Below are 17035 nucleotides of genomic sequence, written 5' to 3' on the forward strand. Positions count from 1 at the left end.
AATATAGAATGAATAGAAGGTTACTATAAATACCAGCTACGACCATGGACATAGCCTGCCAGGCTCCTCTGTTCACAGGATTTTCTAGGCAAGAATACTGGAGTGGGTGGCCATTTCCTTCTCCAAGGGATCATCCCAACCCAGGGATCAAACCCGCATCTCTTGCGTCTCCTACAGTATCAGGTAGTTCTTTACCACTGAGCCATCTGGGAAGCCCTTTGTCTTTCTTATTTTGTTATAAGTGTTTGTGTGTATACACACATACACACACACACACACACGTATATATGAAACAAATATCTTTGTTTGAGAACATTGGTGATTCTGTCCCTGATGCCAGATCTTGAACATTCTCCAGAGAAGGTATCTCTCTAGGCAGCATCTCCTTCTCCCACTGCTGAGCCAGGCCCCCTCCCAGTACCCAGTTGTGTGCTAAGCTCATTCACAATATGGTGTTAACACCAGCTGATGAATAGCCTAATTACGGACTTTAGACTGGGGGATATGACGGGTCTAGAGCAGGCAACACTTCTCAGATATTCAAGTTATACCCATGCATCAACTTTCAAACCAAGTGGAAAAAAGAAACAAATAATCCCCACCAGCCCCTTCCCCCAGAAAAAACCAATCTGAAGAACGGAACACTTGGACCATAATGAAAGTGAAAGTGAAAGTCACTCAGTCATGTCCGACTCTCTGTGACCCCATAGACTATACAGTCCATGGAATTCTCCAGGCCAGAATACTAGGGTGGGTAGCCTTTCCTTTCTCTAGAGGATCTTCACAACCCAGGGATCAGACCCAGATCTCCCACATTGCAGGCAAATTCTTTACCAATTGAGCTATGAGGGAAGCGATAATAGTAGCTACCATTTGCAGAGCCTTCAAAAATATCCTTAGCTCTTTTATATCCAGTCTCTTATCTGAGCCTCCTTCAATCTCCTGAGGCAAACAAGGCAGACAATTTTATTGACAAATGAAAAGGAGGAAAGGTAAGATTGGAAGGGTTGAGTGCTAGTAAGTACATGGCAAGCAGGAACATTAGGGGCATTGTGAACTTGCTACCCGTGACCTTGCCTATGACAGCCTCGGTTGGCTTATCTTCAGACATAGACTATCCCAAGTTTCTCAGGCCCAAGGGTGTCATTCTTGACTAGCTCAACATCACTGAACCCATTTCCCTTGCTTCCTCATTTAGATTTGTATCCTATTTGCCTCCCAGATAAAGCTATGGCACCAGTATAACTTCTTTATTTTTAGTTGCTGAACCTTTTTTCTGCCACCTACCTCAGATCCATTGGACTGGTTAATCAGTCTATGAAATCATCTCTGGGGTGGTCTCTTGGAGTCTGCTCCCTGATTTGGAAATGTACTTTTCATTTTGATGTCGAGATATTTCTCCCTTTGGTATTTAGGTCTAAGTTGATTTATGGGCAGGAGAAGTCAGGTTTTGGAGAAGGCAATGGCACCCCACTCCAGTACTCTTGCCTGGAAAATCCCATGGACGGAGGAGCCTGGTAGGCTGCAATCCATGGGGTCACTAAGAGTTGGACATGACTGAGTGACTTCACTTTCACTTTTCACTTTCATGCATTGGAGAAGGAAATGGCAACCCACTCCAGTGTTCTTGCTTAGAGAATCCCAGGGACGGCAGAGCCTGGTTAGCTGCCGTCTATGGGGTCGTACAGAGTCAGATACGACTGAAGTGACTTAGCAGCAGCAGTCAGGTTTAGCCATTTGTTTAAATTAACTCTATGCAGAATTACATTGTAGAAAACAGGTAAAAGTGAAGCTGCTTGGATGGGAGAGGGAGGAAGAGCACAGAATCATTCTCTTGGTGAGGCCTAAGGCATTTCCACTGAGCCCTGGGGACTCTAAGTCTCTCACTTGGTTTACTTCTTTATTTGGCCCTGCTGCAAGGATTGTCTGGAACCTCAGTTCCCAAACCAGGGATTGAACCTGGCCTTGGCAGTGAAAGCCCAGAATTCTAACCCCTAGGCCACCAGAGAACTCTTAGGCTCTTTGTTTAAAAGCCAGTGGTAAAACAAAATAGAGATTCTCTGGAATTCCTATTTTTTAATCTTTATTGAGGCATCACTGATAAATATGAATTGTATACATTTAAGATGTACAACTTACATTTTAGATTAAAGCCTCTGCCTGCAATGTGGGAGACCCAGGTTCGATCCCTGGGTCGAGAAGATCTCCTGGAGAAGGAAATGGCAACCTACTCCAGTATTCTCGCCTGGAGAATCCCATGGACGGAGGAGCCGGGTAGGCTACAGTCCATGGGGTCGCGAAGAGTCAGACACGACTGAGTGGCTTCACTTTCACTTTATCCTCTATTAAATGACCACCACAATCAACCTAACATATACATGACCTCCCATAGTTACCATTTCCCCCCTTCCTTTTTATCTTGGTGAGAATACTTAAGACCTCCCCTATTAGTATATTTCAAGTACATAATAGAGGATCATTAACTGTATTCACATTGCTGTACATTATATCTCCAGAGCTAATCCATCTTGCCTAACTGAAACTGTACTCCTTGACCAACATCTTACCACTTCCATCTCCCCCTAGCCTCTGACAACTATCATTCTACTTTCTGCTTCTAAGAGTTTGGTTCTTTCAGATTCTATATATAAATGAAATCATGCCCTTTTGGGCTTTCTGTGTCTGGCTTACTTCACTTAGTGTTGTGTCTCTAGTTTTACCCACATTGGCACAAATAGCAGAATTCTCCTTTATTTTTATGGCTGAATAATTTTCTACTGTATAATTATATCAAATTCTCTTTATTCACTTATTGACAGATATTTAGGTTGTTCCCACATCTTGTGAAAAATGCTGCAATGAACATGAGGATGCAGGTATCTCTTTGAGATACAGATTTCATTTCTTTGCATGTATGAAAAGGCAAAAAGCTAGGACACTGAAAGATGAACTCAGGCCGGTAGATGCCCAATATGCTACTGGAGATCAGTGGAGAAATAACAAAAGAAAGAATGAAGAGACAGAACCAAAGCAAAAACAACACCCAGGTGTGGATGTGAGTGGTGATGGAAGTAAAGTCCAAGCTGTAAAGAGCAATATTGCATAGGAACCTGGAATGTTAGATCCATGAATCAAGGCAAATTGGAAGTGGTCAAATAGGAGATGGCAAGAGTGAACATCGACATTTCAGGAATCAGTGAACTAAAAAGGACTGGAATGGGTGAATTTTACTCAGATGACCATTATATCTACTACTGTGGGCAAGAATCCCTTAGAAGAAATGGAATAGCCAGCATAGTCAACAAAAGAGTCTGAAATGCAGTACTTGGATGCAATCTCAAAAATGACAGCATGATTTCTGTTTGTTTCCAAGGCAAACCATTCAATATCACAGTAATCCAAGTCTATGCCCTGACCAGTAATGCTGAAGAAGCTGAAGCTGAATGGTTCTACGAAGACCTATAAGACCTTCTAGAACTAACACCCCAAAAAGATGCCTATTTTTGCTTTTGCTGCTTTTGTTTTTGGTGTCATATCTAAAAAAATCATTGCGAATATCAATGTCAAGAAGCATTTCCCCAGTGTTATTCTTTTGACAGTTTTACATTTTCAGGTCTTATGTTTAAATCTTTAATTCACGTTGATTTTTTATGTGTTTATCCAGTTTTCCCAAGACCATTTATTGGCAAGACCTTCCTTTCCTCATTGTATATTCTTGTCACCCTTGTCAAACACCAGTTGACCACAAATGTGGGGATTTATTTCTGGGCTCTCTATTCTCTTCCCTTGATCTATATGTCTGTTTTTATGTCAGTATCATACTATTTTGATTACAGTACCATACTATTTTGTAATATATTTAGAAATCAAGAAATGTGATATCCTTAGCTTTATTCTCCTTTTCCAAGACACTTTAACTATTCAGAGTCTTCTCTGTTTCAATACAATTTTTTTTTCTACTTTCTCTGTTGTGTAAAAAATGCAATTGGGATTTCAATAGGGATTGCATAGAATCTGCAGATAACTGAGAATTGTACAGATGTTTGAACAATATTAAGTCATCTAATCAATGAACATGGGATGTCTTTTCATTTTTCTCTGTCTTCTTTAATTTCCTTTCTCGGTATCTTATAATTTATAGTGTACAAGTCTTTCACTTTTTTGGTTAAGTTTATTCCTAAATATTTTATTCTTTTTATTGCAATTATAAGTGGGATTGCTTTCCTGATTCTACTCAAAGTGTTTCTGAGCCTCACTGACATCATTTAGAAACTAAAGACATTAGATTAGTGAGAATGTTCCCTTTCCTTCCAAAACAAAATCCCTATCCAGTGTCCAAACTATTACTTAACATATAAATGTAGAGTTCCCTTTGTTCATTCTGCCATGGGGGCCTGCAGCCTGCCTGTTCTCCAGTGGCCTATTTTCCCAATGACCCCTGAAGTGACTCCATGGAGTCCAAGGCCTAGATAATCTGAGAGACCTATCCGGAGAAAGAGAATGCTATTTATTGAGCACTTACTATGTTCCTGGCCCTGAACCAAGCACAAGCCAAGATGTCAGGCATAGCGTTCTGGGGAGGGAGAAGGAGAGGCAGCAAATGGCAGGAGCATGGCAGGAGTGCTAGATGGAGGGTGCTGAGACAGGAATATCTACTGTATCTTGGTAGAAAAACAGACTTGGAACCATTTGAGGATATGAAGGGAGTGTTCAGAAGGGGAGAGAGCAAGCTTGTTTTGATTTGAAACATGGCTGGTCAGACTGCTTGGGTCCTAATGGACTCTTGACAATCTGAAAGGGCTCTTCCATTGCTCCTATGTTAAGATTGCTTTTAAAGAGCCTTTTTGTTTGGAGGCCTCTTTTGGAATTGATGCGAAACCATGCTCACCTCCTTTAGGTGTTGCTCAGCCATCAAGAGCTCTCCAACTCTTCTAGAAGGTCCCTGGTGACGAAGGGAGCTGTGGAGTACGGAGGCTTGCTGCTCAGACTCCTATGAGTAGGTAGGGAATGGAAATGAAGTAAATAGGGTTTAGAGCCAGAGAATGTCCACATTACTCTTGGTTATGTCTCTAGAGAACAGGTATAATGGAAACAAACACCAGTAATTTTTCAGCTCAACTTCATCTCTGAGGCACTGAGACTAACGCAGGAAAGTAGGGCAAAGTGAAGAGGCTACTTCCGGGGATTCAAACTTAGGGGAAAGTTCCCACTGAAATTAGAAAATCTGAAGATTCAAAGCCTTTCAAAGTTCCTGTTCAGTATTAGCAGGAAATTGTTGTTGTTTAGTTGCTAAGTCATGTCCGAGTCTTCTGCGACGCCATAGACTGTAGCCCACCAGGCTCCTCTGCCCATGGGATTTCCTAGGCAAGAATATTGGAGTGGGTTGTCATTTCCTTCTCCAAAGAATCTTCCTAAACCATGGATCAAACCCACATCTCTTCCACTGACAGGCGGATTCTTTACCACTGAGCCGACAGGGAAGCCCAATAGGAAATTAGCCTACTAATTTCCAATTAGACATTTGAAAGTCTGAACAGTATGATCCCAACCCACCACTCTAGCCTTATTTCTCACTTCTCTTTGAGCATCATCTTCTGCTTACATCAGTCTAGGGCTTGACCTCTGAATAATTATAATTGTTGAATTTCTCATCTCCAAGCTTCACCTATTTCTCCACCCCTTCACCTGCCCCCATGACTTTGTTTCCCCTTAGAGCTCTCTCTTCTCTGAATCCCTGAGCCAGTCACCCACATTAGCAATTTTCTTATACCACCTTATCTCAAAAGCAATATCTTTTTATTGTATATCAGTGTGGCTTCCAAACTAGATTCTAAGTGCCTGGAGGACAGATGTCCTGTCTTACATCTCTTGCCTCTGTCCTCTTTCTAGGCATCTAGCTATACTAGCACAATTTACGAATCAAAATGATTTTATGTTTGTTATATTGATTATTTAAAATATGTCAAGAGACTCTGACCCATATGACTGCATGAATTCTTTATATCACCTTGAACAAGTTTCTGCTCCTTTATATGCCTCAGTTTCCCTGTCTTCTTCTCTTTTTTTTTGAAATTTTATTTTATTTTTTTAAGGTATTTATTTATTTATTATTATTATTATTTTTTTAAATTTTAAAATCTTTAATTCTTACATGCGTTCCCAAACATGACCCCCCCTCCCACCTCCCTCCCCACAACATCTCTCTGGGTCTTCCCCATGCACCAGCCCCAAGCATGCTGCACCCTACGTCAGACATGGACTGGCGATTCAATTCTTACAAATGATGGGTTTAGACTCAGTGAATTATAAGAGCCCTTAAGGCCATGCTCAAAGTGAGGAAAGGAGATTAAGCTAATTTGATAATCAGGCTGGGTTCAGTTCAGTTCAGTCACTCAGTGGTGTCCGACTCTTTTGCGACCCCATGCATCGCAGCACTCCAGGCCTCCCTGTCCATCACCATCTCCCGGAGTTCACTCAGACTCAAGTCCGTCGAGTCCGTGATGCCATCCAGCCATCTCATCCTCTGTCATCCCCTTCTCCTCCTGCCCCCAATCCCTCCCAGCATCAGAGTCTTTTCCAGTGAGTCAACTCTTCACGTGAGGTGGCCAAAGTACTGGAGCTTCAGCTTTAGCATCATTCCTTCCAAAGAAATCCCAGGGTTGATCTCCTTCAGAATGGACTGGTTGGATCTCCTTGCAGTCAAAGGGACTCTCAAGAGTCTTCTCCAACACCACAGTTCAAAAGCATCAATTCTTCAGTGCTCAGCCTCTTCACAGTCCAACTCTCACATCTATACATGACCACAGGAAAAACCATAGCCTTGACTAGACGGACCTTAGTCGGCAAAGTAATGTCTCTGCTTTTGAATATACTATCTGGGTTGGTCATAACTTTTCTTCCAAGGAGTAAGTGTCTTTTAATTTCATGGCTGCAGTCACCATCTGCAGTGATTTTGGAGCCCCCAAAAATAAAGTCTGACACTGTTTCTACTGTTTCCCCATCTATTTCCCATGAAGTGATGGGACTGGATGCCATGATCTTCGTTTTCTGAATGTTGAACTTTAAGCCAACTTTTTCACTTTCCTCTTTCACCTTTATCAAGAGGCTTTTTAGCTCCTCTTCACTTTCTGCCATAAGGGTGGTGTCATCTGCATATCTGAGGTTATTGATATTTCTCCCGGCAATCTTGATTCCAGCTTGTGCTTCTTCCAGTCCAGCGTTTCTCATGATGTACTCTGCATAGAAGTTAAATAAGCAGGGTGACAATATACAGCCTTGACGTACTCCTTTTCCTATTTGGAACCAGTCTGTTGTTCCATGTCCAGTTCTAACTGTTGCTTCCTGACCTGCATACAGATTTCTCAAGAGGCAGGTTAGGTGGTCTGGTATTCCCACCTCTTTCAGAATTTTCCACAGGCTGGGTAGGGAAGGGGAAATAAGTCTGCCTACAAAACCAAACCAAACAACAAACAATAGCTAAAGAGGTAATAAAAGGATATCTAGGTGTCCATATGTCTCCTCCCTCTTGAATCTCCCTCCCACCTCCCACCCATTCCAACCCCTCTAGGTTATTACAGAGCCCTGTTTGAGTTCCCTGAGTCATACAGCAAACTCCCATGGGCTGTCTATTTTACATATGGTAGTGTATGCTTCCACGCTATTTTCTCCATTCATCTCACCCTCTCCTTTCTCTCCTCCCCAACACTTGTCTATAGGTCAGTTTTCTATGACTGCGTCTCCATCGCTGCTCTGCAAACAGATTCATCAGTATCATCCCTAGTTAATTCATATTGATGCATGACAAAAATCAAACAGATACTGTAAACCAATCATCAATCAATTAAAAATAAATAATTTGGAAAAAAAAAGGATATCTAGAGAAGGTTTGCAGCTAGGAACTGTGTGAGAATGGAGGTGGGGGAAAGCACCAGCTTAAAGGACAGGATTTTCCAGCCCTGGGTGTCTTACAAACATGAATTTTCTTCTGTGTGGACAAAGGAATCCTACTAGGTATGGTGCTTTTTGTTAGCTACTGGTTGTAGGAGTGTAAAAGCAGAATAACCAAGTAAAACTCCCCACCACGCAGCAGTCAGGCACTTGTAAAGATCTAGGCCAGGTTAGCAAAGTTCCCAGATGCTGCCATCTAGTGGTAATTCAGAGGTGTTGTTGTTAGGTCATTAAGACTTGGTGACCTCATGAACTGCAGAATGCCAGACTTTCTTGTTCTTCACTATCTCCTAGAGTTTGCTCAAACTCAGGTCCATTGAATCAGTGATGCTATCTAACCATCTCATCCTCTGCCACCTCCTTCTCCTGCCCTCAATCCTTCCCAGCATCAGGGTCTTTTCTCATGAATTGGCTCTTCGTATCAGGCGGCCAAAGTATCAGAGCTTAGAGGTATATGGGGGCAATTGGCCCTTGCATTCTCAGATGGACCTTCCAGCCTTTCAGAGAAACATGGGCCAGCCCAAGGATGAAATACTGAGCGGATGAATAATGAAAAAGTCCCCTGAGGAAAAGCCTGACAAAGAAACTAAGAAAGATGAAAACTAAGAAAGACAAAAACCAAGAAAGACAAAGATGAGGCCAAAGCAAGTGAAACCTAGACACAGATGTTCATGAAACTAGGCGAAACTTTCATTGATAACTGGGGATTGAGGGTGTGGAGAATGAACACAGTCACTCTCTGGCTTGGTTCTCACATCACAATCTTAGGACACTGATGACAGAAGAAGTTTCTAGTATGTCTTATGTCCTTTCTTTCTCATATGACCTCATTTTCTTCCTTCTCTCACTCTTTCACCTAATCTTTATATGTTCCTCCCTGCTATGGCCACTATCTAGCCAACTTCCTTAAAACAAACAAAAAACAAAACAAAAAATACCAAACAACAACAAAAACCCTTCTTGGGGTTGTAGGTAAGTTTAAGAAATTATGGAGATTGTGGCTGTGAATGTGGCCACTCAGCTTCCCTTGCTCCTGCCCGTTGCCAAAACCAGGCTCCCCAGCCTTCCTGCTATGTCTGAGAGCCACTCAATACCCAGCCAACAAATTTCTTGTTGATTCACTTGGCCAGAGTCAGTTTGAATCCTTTGAAATTAAGAATCTTGACCTGTGTACCTCCATCACTGAAGCCTACTGCCTCCCTGCTAGAATTTCTCAACAGTTTTTTGTTTGATCTGCTCCAACCTTTTCTCTAACAAAAATCCATTGAAGAGGATACTTTAAAAGAATTTATAATAAATTACACACTGGTGAGGTAGCGATCATCATTACTCTCACTTTAAAGGTGTGGAAACCTGGGTTAATAGAAATGGATGAGAACACCAATGTTCAAATCCTTGCTCTGATACTCAGCTCTGACTTTGGGAGAATCTTTTTACCTCTCTTCACTGTCTTGTCTTTGAAAAGGAGAGAGTGAGTACCTATCTTCTAGATGTAATAGAATGTATCTTAAAATTTAAAAAAAAAAGAGAGAGAGATTCTGTATGGAGGGGCAAATTTTTTGAAAACAAGGACACCAAAGATGTCTTGATTTCTGGAGACATCTCTACCCAAATATGAATGTCAAAATTTCTGTGCTGTTACATTTGTAGCCTCACCTTGCTCCTGAGCTACAGACTAAATCTCCTATGCCTACCAGGCATTTCTGTTCAGATGTCCTCATGGCTTTTCAAAAGTAATTTTTAAAAACTTATCTTCCTTCTCCCTACAACCAGTCCCCATTTTTGTTCCTTCAGTGTCTGATGTTTTAATCCTACCAGTAATCCAGTCCCAAACTCTCCCCTCTCTCCCTCTCTACACATTTTAATTCTCCCATCAGGCATCAGGTCTTTGCAACTCCTCCAAAGAAGTATCTCTTACTTTCCATTTCTACTTACACTGTCCTAGCTCTGGCCTTATAGCCTCTCAACCGAACCACTAAAATGACCCATGGCATCAGCATTTAATACCAACGTCCAAGTCTTTTACCTTTATTCATCTTACTGGAAACAGTCCGCTGAGCATCCTATTATTTTTCACTTGTGTTTCTTCAACAGCCTTTGAAGTGGTCTCTCTGCTTTCAGACAGGTCCTACAAAGGCCTTCATCCATATTTTGGTTAGACAGGTCATTCTATCCTGCAAAACATTATACATCACTTCTTTGTTTCCAGCCCTTGCACATGCCTATGGCTGAATAAGGAGACAGGCAGATCTTCCTACATAAGTCACCATACAAGTGAGTAAGACTGACAAAAACAATAAGTTTAGTGCTTTGGAAATCAAGAACTTCTATCCAACAACCAAAGAACACATAGAAACTTCTCCAGTATACAGCATATTCTAGACAATAAAGAAAGCTTCAGTAAATTTTAAAGGATGGAAATTAATCAAAGTATGTTTAATAACAAAATGTTATGAGAAGTTGACAACAGAGAGAAATCTGGTAAACTTCCAAATACTAAAAAAATTAAATAATACACTTCTAAGTAGCTCATAGGTCAAAGAATAAAGCATGAAATAAATGAGAAAAATGAGAAATATTTAACTGAAAAATGAAAATGTAACACATGAAAATTTATGGATTGCAATTAACACAGAGCTTAGCAAAGAACTAGTTTTCAGTGCCTATCAGAAATGTCTCATCCATAAGTGTCCACTTTACAAAAACCAATAAAAGAAGAGCAAACTAAGCTCAAAGCAAAATGAAGAAAGGAAATAATTAAAATCAGAGTAGAAATGGAATTGGTAAAATAGGAAAAAAAATTAGAACAAGTAAATCAAAACTTGGTTCTTCAAAAAGATCCACATAATTGACAAATAATAAGTTAGACTGACCAAGAAAAAAGAAGACACGAATTGCCAATGTTAGGAATTAATGAAGAGCTTTCACTTTCAACATGACAGAAGTTTAAAACATTATGAAATTCTATGAAAAACTTGATGCCAAAAATTAGACAACAAAGCTGGAATGGAAAGCTTTCTAAAAAGATGTGAATTATCAAAACTGACAAAGAAGAAATAGAAAGTCTGAAGAAACATATACCAAGTAAAGAAACAGATATAGCAACTGAATATCTTCTCACAAAGAAAAGCCCAGACTCAGATGGATTCACTAGTGAATTATATTAAACATTTAAAATAGAAGTAATATCTATTGTTCACAACCTCACTCAAGAAATAATGGTGGAAACACTTTCCAACTCAATCTATGGGGTTAGAATTACCCTGATTCCAAGCCAGAGAAACACATCATACACAAAACAACCCACAAGTATGGATTAACACCACCCATTATCAAGACACAATCTTTAATAAAATATTAGCAACTCTAATTCAGCAACATATAAAATGTATTACAGCCCATAACCAAGTGAAAATTATTCCAGCTACATTAAGTTGATTAAACATTTGAATATTAACTCATGAGATACATGATATTAATAGAATAATGGGGGGAAGCCTTATAATCATCTCAATAGATGCAAAAAAAAAAGCATTTTCCAAAATCTAATACCCTGTAATGATAAAAGCTGTCTACCCACTAAGAATAGAAGATTTGGTCAAAATGAATAAGTATCATCTTCAGAAACAAAACAAAACCACATCTTAGCATCACAGTTGATGTTGAAAGATTGAATGTTTCTCCATAAGAGGGGGAGCAAACTGAAAGTCTATGCTTTTGTCACTTTTACTTAACATTGAATCAGAAGTTCTAGACATTGTAGTAAACAAACAAACAAATAAATGAAATCAAAGGTATTCAGATTGAAAATTAAGAAGTAAAACTGTTTCTATTTGCAGGTGACTTGATCCTTTATGTGGAATTCCAAGGAATCCATAAAAATATAGACTAGACACACTAGTAAAGTAATGCTCAAAATTCTCCAAGCCAGGCTTCAGCAATACATGAACCATGAACTTCCTGATGTTCAAGCTGGTTTTAGAAAAGGCAGAGGAACCAGAGATCAAATTGCCAACATCTGCTGGATCATGGAAAAGGAAGAGAGTTCCAGAAAAATATCTATTTCTGCTTTATTGACTATGACAAAGCCTTTGACTGTGTGGATCACCACAAACTGTGGAAAATTCTGAAAGAGATGGGAATACTAGACCACCTGATCTGCCTCTTGAGAAACCTATATGCAGGTCAGGAAGCAACAGTTAGAACTAGACATGAAACAACAGACTGGTTCCAAATAGGAAAAGGAGTACGTCAACACTGTATATTGTCACCCTGCTTATTTAACTTCTATGCAGAGTACATCATGAGAAACGCTGGGCTGGAAGAAGCACAAGCTGGAATCTAGATTGCCGGGAGAAATACCAATAACCTCAGATATGCAGATGACACCACCCTTATAAAGTGAAGAGGAACTAAAAAGCCTCTTGATGAAAGTGAAAGAGGAGAGTGAAAAAGTTGGCTTAAAGCTCAACATTAAGAAAACTAAGATTATGGCATCTGGTCCCATCGCTTCATGGGAAGTAGATAGGGAAACAGTGGAAACAGTGTCAGACTTTATTTTTGGGGGCTCCAAAATCACTGCAGATGATGACTGCAGCCATGAAATTAAAAGACACTTACTCCTTGGAAGGAAAGTTATGACCAACCTAGATAGCATATTAAAAAGCAGAGACATTACTTTGCCGACTAAGATCCGTCTAGTCAAAGCTATGGTTTTTCCAGTGGTCATGTATGGATGTGAAAGTTGGACTGTGAAGAAAGCTGAGTGCTGAAGAATTGATGCTTTTGAACTGTGGTGTTGGAGAAGACTCTTGAGAGTCCCTTGGACTGCAAGGAGATCCAACCAGTCCATTCTAAAGGAGATCAGTCCTGGGTGTTCATTGGAAGGACTGATGCTAAAGCTGAAACTCTAATACTTTGGCCACCTCACACAAAGAGTTGACTCATTGGAAAAGACTCTGATGCTGGGAGGGATTGGGGGCAGGAGGAGAAGGGGACGACAGAGGATGAGATGGCTGGATGGCATCACCGACTTGATGGACATGAGTTTGGGTGAACTCCGGGAGTTGGTGATGGACAGGGAGGCCTGGCGTGCTGCGATTCATGGGATTGCAAAGAGTCGGACACGACTGAGTGACTGAATTGAACTGAATAGAAGGTTTAGAAAAGGCACAGAATAAAAGGCCATTATGCAAAATTCAATTGTATTTCTATATCTCAGCAATAAAAATTCAGAAGTTAAATGTTTAAAATATCATTTATAAGAGCATCAAAAATATGAACTTATTGATAAATGTAACCAACAATGTGAAAAAGATCAGTGTACCGAAAACTATAAATTATTATAGTGACAGAACAATAAAGATCTTAATAATGCAGACAGAATCCATGGTCAGGGATTTGAAACTCTTGGTATTGCCAGGATGGCAATTCTCCCCAAACTGATGTACAGTGCCAATCCAAACTCTATCACAATCACAGCTGGGCTTTGTGTAGAAATTGACAAGCTGGTCCCAACATTTGTAGAGAAATACAAATGACCTAGAATAGCTTAAAAATTTTGAAAGTGAAGAACTACCTGGTTTCAAAGCTTAGTATAATGCCACAATAATCAGTTAAGGGCTTCCCAGTGGCAGAATAGTAAAGAATCCACCTGCCAATGCAGGAAACACAAGAGATGAGAATTTGATCACTGGGTCAGGAAGGTTCCCCTGGAGTAGGAAATGGCAACCCACTCCAGCATTCTTGCATAGGAAATCCCATGGGCAGAGGAGCATGGTGGGCAACAGTCTATGGGGTCACAAAACATCAGACATGACTGAGCACAGCACAGCAGCAACAAATCAATTAAGTTTAACACTGGGGCAAGGATGGGCAAAAAAAATCAGTGGGAGAAAATTGAGAGTCCATTTATGGTTAATTTTTGACAAACATGGCAATGCAAGTCATTGGAAAAGGATAATCTTTTCAAAAAATGGTCTCGGATAACTGGATGTGCACATGCAAAAAGAGGAATCCAGATTCTTAGTGTTCATCATATACAATAGTAACTAAAAATGGATTACAGACCTAAGCATATGAGCTAAAACTCTAAAACTTCTAGAAGAAAACTTGCTATGACTTTGAGAGGCAACCAAAGATCCTTCATTCATCAAACAGCTACTTGATGCCAGGGCTTCTCTGGTGGCTCAGATGGTAAAGAATCCGCCTGCAATACAGAACATCCAGGTTCAGTCCCTGGGTTGGGATGATCCCCTGGAGAAGGGAATGGCTACCCACTCCAATATTCTCGCCTGGAAGAATCCCATGGACAGAGGAGCCTGCGGCTCATGGGGTCACAAAGAGTCAGACATGACTGAGAGACTAACACTGTGCTAGGTTTAGGGTTTCAGAAGGGAATCAGACACAATCCCTACCCAGTGAGTCAATGATTTCAGTGGGATTAAGAGGAGTCCCGAGTACTAATGTTCCCTCCCCTTTCTATCTACTTCTTTCAACACCCGTGACCCCTCCACACCTACTCCCCCAGTCACATGCCTTTGTTGGCCTCCTGGTTGCTCAGGGTTCTGCACTGCAGTGTTCTGGCCAGGCTTGCCTTCTCCATGCTCCCCAGATATGTCTGCCCACCTCTTCCATGAGTTCAAATCTCATTGCCAGCTCACGAGTCACTGGATATCCCTCTGATAAATTGGAGTGACAACAGGCTATGAGTAACTGATAATCTACTTAGATTCATTCCTTCAACCAATAAATATGTACCTAAAGCCTACCGTGTTATCAGGCCTTCTGTGAGGTGCTGGGTATAGAGAGGTAAATCCAACATGGTTCCTGCCCACAATGAACTTATCATCTGGTTAAGTAGACAGACAAACAGGTAAACACAGACAGCTGCCACACAATGTAAGGAGAGCAGTGAGACAGGTGTGTGCTGTGAACAGCTGTGGCAGAGAAGAGGTGAGAATAACCCTTCTTGGCCTGGGAGAGTGGAGATCAGGGAGAGAGAAGAGGCTTGAGATGCTTTCTGAAAAATAAGTAGCCATTCACCAAACACGCAAGGCAGAGGAGACTTTAGAGGGAAAAACAGGAGCAAAGGCACAATTGTGTAGTCATGCACAGTCTGTTGGGCGAACAGAGAAAAGGCGATTTAGCATGGTTAGATGCGGCAGAGTGCATGCCAAGGATTAGACATGTATACAGTGGTGAAGGCTCTGATGTTCCAGGCAATGAACCTTGGACTTAATGCTAACAGCAGTAGAGAGCTATGGACCTTTTAGTTCTTTGGCAATAACTTTATTGAAATATAATTCTTGTGCCATACATTCACATTTATATCCTCTAAGTATACAATTTGTAGTTGTTAGTATATTCACAAAGTTGGGCAACAATCACCACTAATTCCAGAATGTTTTCATCACCTGCCAAAGAAACTAATGAGGAATCACTCTTCTTTCCTCCCACTTTCTATTAATCTACTTTTTGCATCTATAAGTTTGCTTATTCTGGATATTTCATATAAATGGAATCATATAATATGTGGTCTTATGTGACCGGTTTCTTTCACTTAGCATAATGTTTTCAAGGTTCATCCATATTGTAGCTTGTATATTTACTTCACTCCTTCTCATGCCCAAATAACATTCTATTGTATGAGTACATCATATTTTCTTTATCCGCTCATTGGTGGATGGATATTTGGGTTGTTTACCCTTTTTCACTCTTTCATTCTAAATAATGTTGCTGTGAACTTTTTATGCAAGTTTGTTTTAATAAAAAAGAAAAATTTATTTTACAGTTTTAAAAAATGCAGTATTGGGGCTAATACAAAGCCAGATTGTTCTGAAATGCATAGTTTCAAATGTAACACACTACTCACAGACTACATATTTAGCTAAAACAGGATCTAGCTCTTTACAAGAATTAATCTCTAACTATACATATGTGAATCTATACAAGTGGTATTTGGAAGTTCTTCAAAATCTGTCTGTAAACTAGAAAGTTAAGCGAAGTTGTCTTTGCCTCTACAGCTTAGAGCTACAGACTGCCCCTCCCGGTAGGCAGCCCATTCTGGTCCCATCCCACTCCAGCTGCAGTGTAGGCCTGGGGAAGAGAGGCTGTTGTCTGGGTTCCTTTCCTGTTGGCTGTTTATAGCAGAGGTACATTATGCTTGGTCTCAGCCAGGAAAGAACATAATGTATGTGAAGTCTCTGGGGGGTGGAGAGACTAAGGCCTGCTTCAGAGTCAAGGTGCTAATCCAGGAGGGTCCTCACCAGGCTGATTTTTGGGGGTTAGAATTCCACTTCATTGACCTCACTCTCATCGTTATTGTCATTCTCCTCCTCCTCCTCTTCTTCCCTCTTTTCTTTAAGCATTTTCAGATATGTACCAGCTAAAATCTTCTTTGGTAATATATCTGCAATGAACTGAAGAGCTTCTGACTTCTCTGCAGCATTTGATAAGTCACTGGAGGTGAGTGCCTCCTTTTCTTTTCCACTGCCATGTCTGAAGGAATAGGTGGTGACATATTGAACCAAGGGGCTTCCCTGCTGGCTCAGGCAGTAAAGAATCCGCCTACAATACAGGAGACCTGGGTTCGGTCCCTAGGTTGGGGAGAACCCCTGGAAAAGGGGATGGCAACCCACTCCAGCATTCTTGCCTGGAGAATCCCATGGACGGAGGAGCCTGGTGGGCTACAGTCCATGGGGTTGCAAAGAGTCAGAAATATTTAACGAAGAGTTCTGTGGCCTTGGCGGTGAGCACCAGCACCTCCTGGTTGATGCTGGTCACCTCCGGGGAGCTCATCATGATGACCTGGATGTAGGACAGGGGCAGCGACACCAACTGCTGGATATTTATTTCCATCTCTTTTGGGTATGTGGTAACTCTTTAAGGAGCTTCCAGACTGTTTTACAAATGATATAGCCATTTTACATATAGCCATTTACAAGGTTCTAATTTCTCCACATCCTTGCCAACATATACTACTTTTTTTAAATTATATCTATCCTAGTAAGTGTGATGTGGTATCTTGTCATTTTGATTTGCATTTCCCTCATGACTAATGATGTTGAGCATACTTCCATGTACTTAT

At 40.8% G+C, this 17035-nt stretch overlaps 1 protein-coding gene across 1 annotated transcript; it reads right to left on the reverse strand.

Moving 5' to 3' along the window:
- Positions 1 to 16232: 16232 nt before the first annotated feature.
- Positions 16233 to 16806, reverse strand: LOC101120059 (chromatin accessibility complex protein 1-like). The gene is made up of 2 exons (XM_042242351.1): positions 16675 to 16806; positions 16233 to 16487 (listed from the first exon to the last, which is right to left on the reverse strand). The coding sequence occupies exons 1-2, from the start codon at positions 16804 to 16806 to the stop codon at positions 16233 to 16235; spliced, it is 387 nt and encodes a 128-aa protein (XP_042098285.1).
- Between the last annotated feature and the right edge of the window lie 229 nt (positions 16807 to 17035).

The sequence above is a fragment of the Ovis aries genome, chromosome X (assembly GCF_016772045.2).
Source record: "Ovis aries strain OAR_USU_Benz2616 breed Rambouillet chromosome X, ARS-UI_Ramb_v3.0, whole genome shotgun sequence".
In the NCBI taxonomy this organism is placed as follows: Eukaryota; Metazoa; Chordata; class Mammalia; order Artiodactyla; family Bovidae; genus Ovis; species Ovis aries.

Coding starts and splice junctions, on each gene's coding strand:
- LOC101120059 (XM_042242351.1), bottom strand. CDS start 16,806: ATGGAAATAAATATCCAGCAGTTGGTGTCGCTGCCCCTGTCCTACATC. Junction 16,488..16,674: donor CCAAGGCCACAGAACTCTTC/GTTAAATATTTC, acceptor CTGAGCCAGCAG/GGAAGCCCCTTGGTTCAATA.